General features: G+C 34.0%; 1 protein-coding gene across 6 annotated transcripts; it reads right to left on the bottom strand.

The window, feature by feature from the left end:
• LOC110023089 (protein FLX-like 2) lies at positions 1 to 14,953 on the bottom strand (the record flags this gene model as incomplete). 6 transcript variants are annotated; one of them, XM_020722313.1, is given in 6 exon segments in its annotated part: positions 1 to 225; positions 312 to 451; positions 601 to 1,183; positions 14,045 to 14,202; positions 14,305 to 14,406; positions 14,825 to 14,953. In XM_020722313.1, coding segments are annotated over 3 exon segments (916 nt in total), but the record flags the coding sequence as incomplete, so codon positions are not given.
• Positions 14,954 to 15,195: the final 242 nt, after the last annotated feature.

Here is a 15,195-nt window from a genome sequence, read left to right as displayed (position 1 = left end):
CCGTACTGTAGACATTCCCTCCCTGAACTGCAGCCGCACCTGCCATTTGAGTTGTTGATACCATCCCATACCCTGGAACATATCCACTAAAACCACCATGGCTATAACCAGAATTTGGATAACTGATAGCTACAGCATTGGCGTTTTCTGCATAGCCAGCGCCTTGAGAGTAACCCTGATCTGGGTTGTGGACAAGAACTTGACCGACAGAAGGGTAAACAGGAGCTGCGGTCCCATATGACGACGAAGAATTGAGAAATCAGAAGGGAATTGTTGGCTAAAAATAATCAGAAGAGTTAGATAATACTTGCCCTGTGCAGTCTTCTCTATTTGCAGTATGTCAGCTCTTAGCTTGTCAACTTCTTTTGCCATTGTTATAAGGTTCTTCTCCATCCCACACATCTGCTCTACTTGCTCTTTATTCAAGTTCTTTTCATACTCGAAGGCCGAACTTTTTCACCCGAAAAAAATACATTGTACAATTCATGAACTCAGTAGTGCAAAAGGAAACAGTTTGGGGCAAAATGAAGCAGGGAGTGAAGGATAGAAAGAGAGCGGAGAAAAAAAAAAAAATACTAGAACAACGACGAATTTGGTTACCGTAAATTTTTATGCTCCTGTCTCAATCCTTCAAGCTCAGTATGCAATTCAGGGAGGTTTTTAATGTCAGCCTTGGCTTTCTGAAGACCTTCCGTCAAGCGCTGGATTTCAGTTGTTAGCTCCTGCCTTTCAGCCAGAAGTCTTTGTCCCTCCAAATTTACCTTCTGAAGTTCCTTTCTTACATCCTCAGAAGCATAGATATCAGCCTCAGCTTTTGAGATCTTCTCCAACAAGCCCCTGATCTGATTGTCATTTTCATTATGGATGCTTCCAACATGAGCATGGATTCGTTGTAGCTCATGCTGAGAGGCAACAAGCTCCTGCCTCAGTGCCGCATGAGTAGCTGCCAACCTTCGATTTTCCATAGTAAGGCTATCCATCTCAGCCTCCTGAGTCATAATCTTCTTTTCCAGAACTTCAGCATGGCTTACAGGCTCCAAAGGGTGGAGTCCAGAAGGCGAATATCCTGGAAACGGGCCATGGCGCATCATTCCCGGCGCCTGCACAGGCTTCCCAGATAAAGATGATGAAACATATCCTCGAAAAGCCATAGATGCTCTGTTTAAGTGGAAAGAAAGTAGACCTGTGCAGTTTCAAGAGAAACTCATCAGACTCATGAAGAGTCCATAGTTCCATTCCATCTTTACAGCCCCATGGTTTTGAACAAGAACAAGCTCTTTCATAAATAGTTTTATAAAACGGCTTAAGATAAACTTCTACTAATAGAATATTCTATCATCTCAATAAAGAATAAAAACTTTGGACAATCATATTTCACAAAACAGAAGCGATTGCATTTATTCAGCTCTGACTTCCACATATTATTCAAATAGGAACACATGGAATGGCTTAATAAACTACATTTATCCAAATATGCATGCACAATTAACGGAATTCATGTATATACAAGGTTCCACCAATCCAATGAGCAAAAACAAAATTAAAATATTTTTAAACCTTGACAGAAACAAAAACTAGGATTTCATACTATTACAGAAGCGCATCTTATCCTGATAACAACCATGCTCAGTGTTAGGTGATGGATTCCTACATTATAGTCCAGTGTTCCGAATTTCATCAAAAGAATGTTGAATGCAAATGTGACACTATTATGTGTTTCACACTTTCACCAGCTCGGTAGTACAATTGCACATCAACAAAGTTACCATATTAAAATCCAATGAGTCGAGCATTAAAGCATTAATACCTAAAAGAGACGATTCAACAGAAAATTTAGTTTAGTAAGTCAGAGAAAAATGCATTTCACAACCACTAAGCAATCAAAATCACATCAATGACATAATTTTCTCAAGGCCGCAGCTAATCATAAGCTTTAGGAAGGAACACTAGTGGCACACGATTGACCACATAGGCTAGTGGAGCATCCCAAAAGCTTAAGCCACACTAGGTAGGGTCCACTGCAAGTCCAAAAGTATGTCTAAATGATTTTTCACAACAAACTCTGATAGCACATAGTTTGGAGAAGGAATACAGCAAACATGAGTTCAAACTCAATAAACTTGGAAGTACACAATCTAAGCAAAACGTCAAAACCAAATTGTATGGAACACTGCTAAATTTCTCTCTCTCTCTCTCTCTCTCTCTCTCTGACTGCTGAATTTCTCTCTCTCTCTCTCTCACACACACACACGCACCCTCTTTCTTCCATGGTGGTGACCACTCTCCAATCATAGTAAAACACTTAAGGCACATGGACGAAAGTTTTCTATCATTGGATCAATTCTATAGCCATTAGATTGCAATCCGTGTGTTCCTCTATTGGATCGCCAAAAAGAACAAAGGTAAGAATAAGGTTAGATGTGAAAATTATAACCTTGGAATAAAAGAACAATTATTAGAAGAAAAAATCCTAGCCTCGTTTTGATAACATATAAAAAATATATGGATTGCAATCTAAGGAGTTCTCCATGATAAGTGATGAAAACCAGGGGAGAGATCTAGTGATTTCAAGTATCTTTATCATTTGAACAATAAAAATTACTGTAAATAATCCCAAATTGTGCATATCTTTTTGAAAGAAAAAGGAAAGATTTAGCACATTGTGGATCTACCTCCAGAGCCCGAAGATCCAAAGTTCACACTTTGGGAAGAAAATGATTTCATGATCACAACATACTTGTGAAACACTATGTTACCAAATATTAGAGGGCCTTTTATGTTCCTCTTGATCGCAAAAGAGGTTTGGAATGCAATTAAGTGAACATAATAAAAAGTCGAAGGTGCTAGGCTCCTTTACAAAATAAAAACAAAATTCACTACTACCAAACAAGATAACATTCTCACATTGAATAGTTTAATATCATTAAAGTTCGCTGATTAAAGTTAGCCTACTGCCTAGATCTCAAAATGTCATGCTATGAGGATAAGATGATCCTCAAACGATTTTTGGAGCAAGTGAGAATCTTTTAGTGTCTTATAAGATTCAAAAATAAATTTAAGTAAATTTGAATCCAAATCTTAAGTAGAGAAAATCTCCCCTTTTCCAAATGAAATGTTCTCTTTTGTATGGGCTGAAAAGAAAGAAGCATGGGGCCCTCGAAATATCTACCAAGATAACTCCTAAATCCCAAAATAAGAGATTGTTTATCAAAGAACATTCGCCAGAAGAAAGATAAAAATTTTCTTCCAAAATTAATCTCTGGTGCAACCATTTTAAAAGAAATAAGCAAATAAAAAACAAAACTACAAACTTTATAAAAAATTCCAAGGTTATGGAGTAAATAACAATGAAAAATAAAAAAGGCATACCTAATGGAGTCAAAAGTACTCAATTCAGATGAGATCAATGAATTTCTCAATTCCAAGGTTACCATGATTTTGTTTTTTGGTCCAAATGACATGACCCCTAGAAAAATTACCATGATTTTGTTTTTTGGTCCAAATGACATGATTTCTAATTCCTATATTTTTAGTGCAACTAATTATTCTTTCCCTTCCTAATCCTAGATTCATAAGCCATTCACCACATGACAAATCTTGACAACATATTTTAAAGTTAAAAATTCTAGTTCTACAATAGAAAAATAAAAATTGCTGATGAATCTTTAACAACTCTTAGAACATACATCTCAATTTCTCACAACTTAACCCTCAATATAATGCATTGTATGTTTCATACCTTATGGCTAATCTTTTATCAATCCATAAATTGATAAAAAATCATTACTGCAAATTCATCTTTACAAATCAATGTGTTTTTCTGATCTCACTACAAAGAAGATGACTGAGCAAACAAGTGAAAAGGATGAGTTATACTTCCTGAGGACCAAGGTCAATTATCATGCTCCTTCACCTCACACCACCAAAATTATCCAGACAACCTATTATATAGTAGAGCACCTTTCTTAAAATCTTCAGCATATGTTTCCTTCGCTTATAAATAGATACATAAAAAATTTCCATTGTAAAATTTATGAAATTGCTAAACATCCTCGTATTTCCTTTCATGGAAATAACTATATATCCTCTTGTCATTTTGTATTGATTATTCTAATATCTAGGGACCCTTTAAAATACACATATCTCGGAAGTAATTTATTTTACTATTTTTATTGAAGACTGCACTAGAATGAGATGGGCACATTTAATTAAACAAGAAATTGACGTTAACACTATACTCCCTATAATAAATGTCATGATAAGGAATCAATTCTAACATCAAAATTTTTTTAGAACTGATATACTCATGATTACTTTAATTACATACTATTATTCTTTTTTAAGAAAGAGAGTGCTATTCAACAAAATCACCAACTTTTGGAGGTAACTAGGACACTTCTCCACCATTAAATATCAAAATAATATTATTAAGTTATTCTAACAACTACCTATTTAATCAATGGAATACCTTAAAAAGTAATTGTATCTAAAAGTCACTTAAATTATTATGTAGAGTTATTTCCTACAAATAATTTCTTAAAGATCTCTCCTAGATTTTTTGGAAGCATTACTTATGCATATATCCATAAAGAAGATAGAGGAAAACATAATCCATGAGCTCTCAAGTTTATATTTATCCAATATTCTGCCAAACAAAAGGGATTTAAATGTCATTATCCATCTATAAAAAAATTTTCACTTCAATGGACATCACTTTTGATGAAACTCATGGTTTTTTCATTCAAACTTATCTTCAATGAGAATTCTAAATTTAAAGATAAGTTTGACAATATTTTCTATCTTGATATTCCTGAAACCCAAAACTATATAAATATTAGCTTTATACTAAATGTATCCCTTCAGGTCTATACAAGAAGAAGCCAGCCCAGCTAAGATCTCGAGCAAGTCCTCAGAATCGTTACTACGTAACATTAATCAACCAATTATTACCGATTTTTATCATCTCTTAATACACATCAACCCTTAAATGTTCTCTCTAATAAAATATTTTTAACTAACATCAACATCAAACCTACTTACAACAGCAACAGCAAGTCTTTATCCCACTAAGTGGGGACGACAACATGAATGAATTTTCTCCGTTGTGTCCTATTAAGTACCATATTTTCATTTAATTCTAATAGATTAAGAACAAGTCTTTATCCCAGTAAGTGGGGACGACAACATGAATCATTTTTCTCCATTGTGTCCTATTAAGTACCATATTTTAATTTAATTCTAATAGATTAAGATCAATTTTTATACAATATGCTCAATTATTTTTAGGTCTATCTCTGCCCTTCTTAACATAAATTGAATCTAAAACATCTACTTCCATCACCGAATAATTAGATGATCGACGTTTAATGTGACCAAACAATCTAAGACGACTCTCTCTAATCTTGTCTGAAACTAGAGCTACACCAACACTTTCACGAATAGGTTCGTTTTGCATTTTGTCTCTAAGTGTCAAGCCACTCATCCACCTAAGCATTCTCATATCAACAACATTTATCTTTGTTTTAAGTTTCTCTTTTAAAGGCCAACATTTTGCGTGATAAAGCATTGCAAGTCTCTCTACCATCTTATAAAATTTTCCTTCAAGTCTAGGCAATATTTTTCTATCACCCAATAAGTCAATAAGTTTGATGCAGACCTCCACTTCAACCAACCAACCTGAATTCTACTAATAACATCTCCAACTATATCATTATCACTTTGAACTATAGACCTGAGACATAAAAAGTTCACACCTTGTTCACACCTTTTAATGATTTGATCACCTATAGTTACAACTTTATCGCTAAAGCTGCTACTACTAAAATTACATTTAATGTATTCAGTTTTAGATCTACTCAAAAGAATGCCTTCAGACTCCATTGTAGACCTTCATAATTCAAGTTTTTCTTGAACTCCTCTAATCTTATCCACAAGAAGAATATCATCAGCAACCCTCTAATCTTATCCACAAGAAAAATATCATCAGCGAAAAGCTACACCTATAAATTTCCAATAATAACATCTATAACTAAAGCAAAAAAGATTTGGACTTAGAACTAATCCATGATTTAATCCAACTAAACTCTAATGTAATCCAATTAAAATAGGAAAATACTTGATCAATCCTCCTCTTTGAACACAAATAATAGCTCTAATATACATATCTTTAATGACTTGAAAAGAAGTCATATCAACACCTTTATTTTTTTTAGAACTCTACAAAAAACTTCTCTTGAAGCCCTATCGTACGCTTTTTCTAGATCAATAAAAATCATATGTAGATCCTCCTTTCTTTATACTTCTCCATCAAACCTCTAAATAAATGTATAGCTTCCATTCCAGACTTGCCCGAAATAAATTCTGACTGATTATGAGAAAACTTAATTCCTATATAATTTGCACACTCTTATGCATCCCCTTTATTATTAAAAATGGACCAACATACTGTTCCTCCACTCCTCGGGCATCTCTTTGATTTTTAAAATAATATTAAGGAGTTTAGTAAGTTAAGAAACTCGTAAATCTCCTAGATATTTCCACACTTCAATAGGGATATCATCAAGTCCTGATTTTTCACCCTTAGTTTTCTTTAAAGCCACCTCAACTTCCTTTCTACTAATGCAACGGTAAAAATAATTTTTTTAATTATTATTAACAATAATAAGATCACTAAGGTTGATCGTATTTTCATAAACTTCATTGAAAATTTTATCAAAATAGCTCACCCACGTAAGTTGAATATTTTCCTACAGAAAAAGTACTTTTGATTTTTCATATTTAATACACTTTACTTAAATTAAATCTTTACTTTTCTTTTCTATTATTTGACTAGCTTATACATATATTTTTCACTCTCTTTAGTATCTAATCTATTATAAAGATCACTAAAAACATAATTCTTAGCATCACAAATTCTTATCTTAAACTCCTTACAAGCAGCCTTATATTTTTTCCAATTCTTTAAGTTTTTACATTTAAACCAATTTTTATAACACAACTTTTTGTATTTTATCTTACTTGCCCATTATAATTCTACCACCAACTATTTGTAATTATAAAAAAATTTCCTTTGATCCTGAAAGTACATCTTTTGTCACATGTTTAATAGTATTCTTACTTTATCCCAGATAGAATTAGCTTCTTTATGAAAATTCCAAATGCTAAAATCTTGAAGTTTACTCATAAAAATAATTCTATGTTTTCAGTGCCACAATTTAATTTTATGATAATGTTTCATTGTATTATTTATCTTACAACTCTTCATCTTAAAATTCATCAAACGCGTTATATTTCATAAATTCTATTTAAGACACTTGAAAAAGAAAAATGGAATGAGACTGTAAGAAAAAATTAATGCCTTGTAAAAATCATATATGAGAGATTGTTGAATTACCAAAAAAAGGAAGACAATAAGATGCAAATGGGATTTCACAGTCAAATATATAAAAATATATTCAACCATGTGAGATTAACTATCAAGAAATATTTTCTTAAGTTGTAAAAATGAGCACTATTCATATTCTAATATCCCCAGTGGCAAGTCATAAATGACATATACAATAATATGATGTAAAAAAATGCTTCAAGCATAGGAACATTGAAAAGGAAATATATATGGATCAGCCATTAAGATTCCATAACTTCTTCAAAAAAAAAAATTAGGTATGCAAATTAAAAAAAGTTTTACAAGAACTAAAATAATCACGAAGTATTGGATACAAATAAGGTCAAGAGAAATATACTCATCTTATAAAACACTCTCCTAATGGTAAAATACCAATCCTTACTGTATATGTTAAGAAAATGACTGTTACGAGAGGTAATAAACAAGAGAAAGAAATTTTTAGGAAAAAAATCGTAAAAGAATTTGAGATCAAAGAGCTAGAAAAACTATAATACTTTATGATAATAGAAGTGGTTCAATATGGACAAGGGATAATTCCCTTTCAACAGAAATATAGTATGGACTTGCTGAAGAAAACAAAGATGACAGAGTACCAGCCGTATGAAACTCCAACAAAATCATGACAAAAATTAGACGTTGATGAAGAAAGAACTGATGTAGATATGTGAAAATATCAAAGATTGGTTAAAAAACAAATCTTCTGATCCCACACTCAACATGAAATTGTACTCACAAAAAATTTAATCAATTAATTCATGCGCAAGCCAAAAGAGTCATACCTTCAAGATGTCTATTGAAATCTTCTATATTTTAAATCAAGCACCAAAAAAAAAAATTCTATACAAAATGCATGATATCCTATAAATTGAAGAATACATATATGCAAATTATGCTTGCATTATCGATGGAAGAAGATTCATTTAAAGGTATTGCACATTCTTAGGAGAAAACCTCATATTTTGGAGAAACAAGAGACAGATTGTGGTTTCAAGATCAATTGTTGAAGCAGAGTTCATATTCATTACCCAAGAGATCTGTGAGCTTCTATGAATCAAAATCATATAAAAGAATTTTAAATTAAAAATATACTGTGATATATATTGATCGCTAGTTTGCACACAATCTGATACAACATGATTGTACAAAAAATTTTCATGATGACAAGACACTTCATAAAAAAAATTAACTTGATTTACACTCCATGTGTGCCTACTATAGGAAATCAACTGGCTAACATATTCAATTAAGGGCTCTGCAAACCAACATTCAAAAATATAATAGATTTGGAAAGATAGATCACTATCGTACAGTTTGAGGGAGTGTTGAACTTCTCTCTCTTCTACAGTGGGGTCCACTCACTCTCCAATTATAACAAAGAATTTAAGGCACATTTATCATGGCCTTGTACCATTAGATGAATTTCTATATGGTTTTTGAATTGCAATCTGTGTGCTCCTCTATTGGATCACCAACACCTTATTTTCTCCCTTTTTTGATTTATTCCTATTTTGTATTGTCTTTTTAAGACGTCCATCTTGTACAACGAAATGACAATAAAATTCTCGTAAGTTTTCTCCATTGTTTTATTCTCTACACATGGTATAAATGAAATCTTATTTGCTCAAAAATCCATGAGGAACTTCTATCTCTAATCCGCCTTCATATGTATCACACAATTCATCACAACATATATGAATAATAGACATCAATAGGCCTTGCGGTTTTGTCATGGCCATATTAATACTAATCCCATTGGCCCACATTAAGGTAGCTCAGCATCCCCATAAATCATCAATCGTAAGCCATCTCTAAGATTGCAAGAAATACCCTAAGGTATACCAAATAGTCCTATTTCTAGGAAAAAAAACATGTAAACTACAGGGAAAAAAAATTTCAAGGTTAATGAAAGACATTAAAAAACAACAACGTTGGTCAACAAAAAATGTTACTAGATAAAAAGCAAATCATAATAGGAACACTTCCAGTGATTCTTATTATTGAACTCAACATAAACTGTTAGTACCTCAAATAACTAAAAAGTATGAAAATGACTTCGGAGTGATATCCAACTCACTAAAAATGAGTTTTATCAACTTCAACTAAGAAAGCTAAGGTAAATAGCAAATACAGGATATCATAATTCAATTGAATTATAGAAATAACTGATGGAATCTCGAAGAAAAGTTCACAAAAGAAAAAATGACAATTCTAGGTTTCTAATGAATTGAGAGTTCCATGAACATTGCATATTTCAACCAAAATCAGCAAAACGACCTAAGCCAAGTTAATTTTCAAGTAAAAATATGTTAAAACTCAAAAATCAATTACTTCTAATACTAAAAAAATGTCCAATCACACATTTTTAAAAACATCAATACTATTTCTCATTGATGACTCGATCATATATCTTCTAAATTGATTTCCAATAACAACATGATTTTTCTCTCCATATTTCATAATCTTTCACACAATGTATTCCTTATAAGTTCAATTGCACTTTAATCACCATAATCCTTTACACCTCATGTGACCTTAATATTGGCACCACCATACTCATCTTCCAATCATTAGCATCATAATAGTCTTAAAGATCCCATTGAAAATAAAAACAAAACAACTCTAATATCTTTCATGAATCTCCCAATATAAAGAGGTCTAAAGTTTTACACCTTTCTGCGTGCAATTTTAAAAAAAGTGAAGTTCCTTTTTCAGGATCAATCAGCTTGTCAGACTATAATATAGTTCATAATCCTATTTATTATGTTTTATAATATAGGTTTGCTTGTCAGTCTATAATATAGTTCATAATCCTATTTATTATGTTTTATACAAAGAATTCTTCTTTAATAATCTCTATTAAAATTATGTTTTATAATTTTCATGTTCACACCTATGTGCTTGCATATGTGCGCTACATCATTGATGGCTACCTCTTTACAGGAATTATAGCTATCATAGAATCATTGTAAGCCTCGATTATATATATATATATATATATTTGATAGATATTAGAAAGCTCAAAAAGACTAATATATTAACTAGAAAGAAAGATACAGATACAATGTGTTGAAGGGCCTAAACATGGCACCCAGTTCACACCAAAATCACAAGTGGTTTTAAAACTAGAAAATACAGAAAAGTACAGTAGAGACATAAAGAAAAAGCCTAAACATGTTGAAATAAAAAATATCAAGTGGGTAGAGAGCAATCCAATTTGATTTTGTCTCTGCCTCTGGTTCTAGGGAAGTAACAAGCTAATAAGTTGGTAAGATGATTGTCATTGCCAGTGGTAACCAATGTATCATCCAATATGTTCCCTAGCTGGAGTCGGCCTCCATTCGGTAGTCTGCCTCCATTCTTCTTCTTCCTCCTGGGATATACATGTCATTCATCTTCCGAAGATTGCTCACCTGATCTTGATCTACCGTGTGCTGGAGATGTGCAGATTGTTGAACATTAAAAGCAGCAACATGTTATACCGGCTGATCTGCTATTGAATCAAAGGAGCACTCACGTGTGTCTTGGCATGTGAGGGAGTCTTCTTCAATAACAGTGGACAGTATAAGCACAACTGGATTTGTAGTTGTAGTATGTTGTTCTTCTTCAGGAACTGCGGTGTTGGGAAGAGGATCGGGTTGCGTTTTCTCAACTGAAATAATAAGTGGTTGTTCTTTAGTAATATTCGGTCTTAGATGAAGATGTAAGCGATAGCAAATAGTAGAGTTGTGGTCAAACATACTACAATGAGAGCAATAAGCAGGGTGTGGTTCGATTTCAACCATTTGTCGATACCCGTTGTGAGCGGTTCCAATCCACAGCTCATCCGGAGCTGGTTAAATGATATCTCTCTCAACTAACATATAAATCACAGAGGGTCTGATGATAGCAAGCGTAGGAATATCAACCCTGAGAGGTTTACCGTAAACAGTTGCTAAGGAGAAGAGAATTTTCAAATTGAACAGATGTAATTTTAACCCCGGAAATTTTATCCAAACAGGAATGATAGGGGACTCAGCCTTTGGGTCGAATTCAACAGTCAACTTCAGAATATTCATATAACGGTTATCGATCTTGATAACTTTCCGAGAAAAGATGCAGATATAATCAACATCATGAGACAACTGAATCAGTATATGTCGACCGTCAAATAAACCAATATTTCAACTGCCTAATAGTTTCAAAGACTCAAACTCTTTCCGAATGATCTCCAATTTTGGATTACCATAAAGAAATTTTCTCACTAGAGCAAAACGTCAATAGGACGTGAGAGTACTGGTTTCAACCTCTGTGAGAATAAGAGCAGACTTCCTATTTTTTTCCCCAATTTTTTTATGAAGTGTGATCACCACCACCTTCAAGAGCATCATGAAAAGATTGAGGAAAATTGCAAGATTTACCTATACGAAAATCAGTCTCTAATTATGAAAGAGGAGCACGAATAGGAATCGAGAGGTCGCCGGCAAGTGCAGCAGCATAAGAACGGATAGCCTTGTCGGACAGAAAAGAAGCGGGGAGACTTCGTCTGAAATGAAATGCGAACAGAGCAGTGTGAAAGTGACCAAGCTAGCAGAGCAGCAGCTCTGTCGCCAGACCAAGAGCGACCAAGCTAGCAGAGCAGCAGCTCTGTCGCCAGACCAAGACGAGAGGACTGCGAAGGAGGCGTCCTACGGAAGCTGCGAAGGAGGCGTCCTGGGCAGACGAGGACGTCGTCTGGAAGGAAATGCGATATCTCAGCCTGCCTCATCGTCTGGATGTGAAGACGGGACACGAAGACGCTACGCGAGCACCCGTCGATGAAGACGAAGCAGGGAATAGAAATGGGAGGGCCGTGTAGCCATGAGGCGAAACCCTAGCAGAGGGGAACAAAACCATGTCGGCAACCTTTATGTGTGTGTGTGTGTGTTTGTGTGTGTGTGTGCGCCGACCTTTATGTGTGTGTGTGTGTGTGCGCGCGCACGCGCCATTGCATGCATGCAAGAGCACACCCATGCATACACAGAAGTGCATTTATTTATATGAATAAATATTGTTGTGTTTGCCCTCTTCAAGCCATTCAATCAAAAGTGTGGACTTTCATTATTCTTTTTATTAAAAGCATTGAAGGTGCCTGCCACATTGAAATCACCAAATGTAAGAATGTGTTGTGATGTCCAAACTATCAAGTAATAGATATATTCATATAGGTTGAGTTTGGATGCTAAGAATTTGATTACAAGAAAATTAAAAAAGAGTAGAAAAGCTTAAATCAATAGCTACAAATTCATAATGAACCAACAAAAAATTGGAATTTTAATTCATTTCCTTCAATCTAAACATATTATACGAATAAAAAATATAAGCTATTATCTAATTTATTTGATCAAGTGCTCTTACTTTCAAGTGTAAAAATTATAATAAATGATCTATTTAAATAATTCAAGAAAGTAAAATGAATAATCCAAGGAAATAACAATGTGGGTGTTTAGATATTTCACTATGTAGTTAAATATATAGTTTTCCCTAAAAATTCTCAAAGATAATGAACACACAATAGCATTAAAAATCACTAATATCTTTTAATTATTTATGTGTGTATTTTAAAACTATCCTTAAACTTATTTTGAAGCATCATATAAATAAATTTTGCAAAGTAAGTTGAGATAAAAAAATATTAAAATTAAAATAAAAAATTCAACACAATTTATGGGCCTCTGTTTAGATTAGTAAGTTTCCGCAAGCTACGATCGCCACACTACAAAATGGTGAAGGCTCAAGTCTATAAACTTAATGATTAAGCGACCTAAACAAAAATAATAATAATAACGAGTCCAAAAGAAAAATACTTTAAAAGCCTCCACAAACTTATTTTGGGTACCATTTAATCTATTTTTAATTTTTTTTCTAATTGAACAAAACTAGTCCACTTATCATAAATGGAATCATTTGGCTAACATATTTCGAATATATATATATACACACTGATGATTGGTAAAAAAAGATGCATCGTGTCGCTCTGCTAGGGGTCGATGCGGGTAGCCACAACGGTTCGTAGACTCCTGCTCGAAGAAGAAGGGTGGGGGATCGTGCCGTTGTGCCCCAGCCGCTCGTTCTTTCACTTTGTTTCGCTCTTCGGTATCATTCGTTGGATCGCATCATTTTTTGGATCGTCTCACGAGCTCACTGGCAAGGTAGCGGCGGACAGTAGTTAATCAACATCTAGAAATTCAAACATAGGACAGCCCCTCATAAATTGGCTACAAAGGCACGGGATGCTAATGTCCATTGTTTGCAAATGCAAGTTCAACTTACTATAAATCAAATTTTCCTAATACAACGTATTTATATAGTTGGACTCAATCTTAAATATTATCAGCCTTGTGTTAGATCCAAAAGGTCGAAAATGAAGTTCACTGCACTGTATTCTAACTTCATCTTCCCATTTCAGAGACTCAATGAGTATACATCTATACGTCATCTAAACCCCCCAGATGAATCATAACACATTGATTCGTGGCACTGCTGAACAATGATAAAAAACTTCTATGAATAAGTTTGCTACGGAGCAAATTAAATCTTTTGGATCAAAGAAAGGTGAATTGAATCTAGTGTTTCATTTATCGCAAGCATGAAAAGCCAGAGATGGGGAAAAATCCTGCTTACCACAAAAGTTTTTCTTCTTCTAATCCTGTCAACTTGAAAATTTTGCCCTTTGATCTTCTTTTCCTTCCCAATCTCGTTAGTCTCGAGCCATCTACGTCTTCTCGCTAGATCTCAACCTTCCAATCTCTCTTTTATGTTAACTACGATGAACACCACAACTAAACAAGCAATAATGATTGTCCGTTAAACTCGTGAAAGTCTAAATGACAGCCACGCAATTTAAGAAAAAAATTTTATATACATACGGGGCATTTACTTACAAAAACTGTAGCTATCCCAAATCAACATCTTCCAGGTTCCATGTATCGATAAGAACTGATTCCACAATCGAACAAATACATGCAAGATTACCTGCCACTTAACTTCATACATAAAATAAAAAACTGAAAGGATGCGGAATACCAAACAACAAAAACTAATCATTACTCAAAACGAGAGCGACAAATCATTTCAAATTTTAAAAGAGTAGACAAGTCTAACAAAGAACTAGAAGACTTAGTAACAGCCTTAGTAATTAGTACCCTCAGAAATCGCATGCTTAGCAAGTTCACCAAGAAGAAATACGTGAACAGAACTCTGGATCACCCTGAACATATATACAATACGAGAAAATGGAGATGCGTCTTAACAGGAGGGCAAGACTATTTACCAAAACTCTATAAAAATCATCACGGACCTCTGTAGCCTCAAGCCACCAATTAAAAAAGAAAACTTTCCACTTGAAAACTGGAAGCCCTAACAGAACCGCCAAGTGAAAAACCCCAAAACAGTATGGCATACCTGAGGCTGTCCAAGGGCAGGCAAACGGCCGACGAACGGTAGGCCAACGTCGGCGTCGATCTGGGAAGATTGAAAAGACTTGCGAACGAGAGAGAAGAACGGGATTGGGAATCGAACAGGGTTTCTGTAGATCCCCTCTTCGTTTACTGCAAATAACGAACCGGGCGAGTTTTTTAAGCCGGCCCCGGTTCTCCCATTCCACGGTTGAACCGGCCGTTCTCTTGTTTCAGTGTTGAACCGGGGGTTCAAGTTTTCTAAGCACTTTTTTTCTTTTTCTTTTTTTATTTTTACAATTATATCATTTAATTCTTTCACATCACATTAAAATTACCCTCATTTTCATATTTAAAAGATAAAATACAATTTTTCAT

This window comes from Phalaenopsis equestris, unplaced genomic scaffold (assembly GCF_001263595.1).
Source record: "Phalaenopsis equestris unplaced genomic scaffold, ASM126359v1 Scaffold000210, whole genome shotgun sequence".
In the NCBI taxonomy this organism is placed as follows: Eukaryota; Viridiplantae; Streptophyta; class Magnoliopsida; order Asparagales; family Orchidaceae; genus Phalaenopsis; species Phalaenopsis equestris.
Note: the sequence above shows the minus strand (reverse complement) of the source record. Positions and strands in the feature narration are given on the sequence as shown.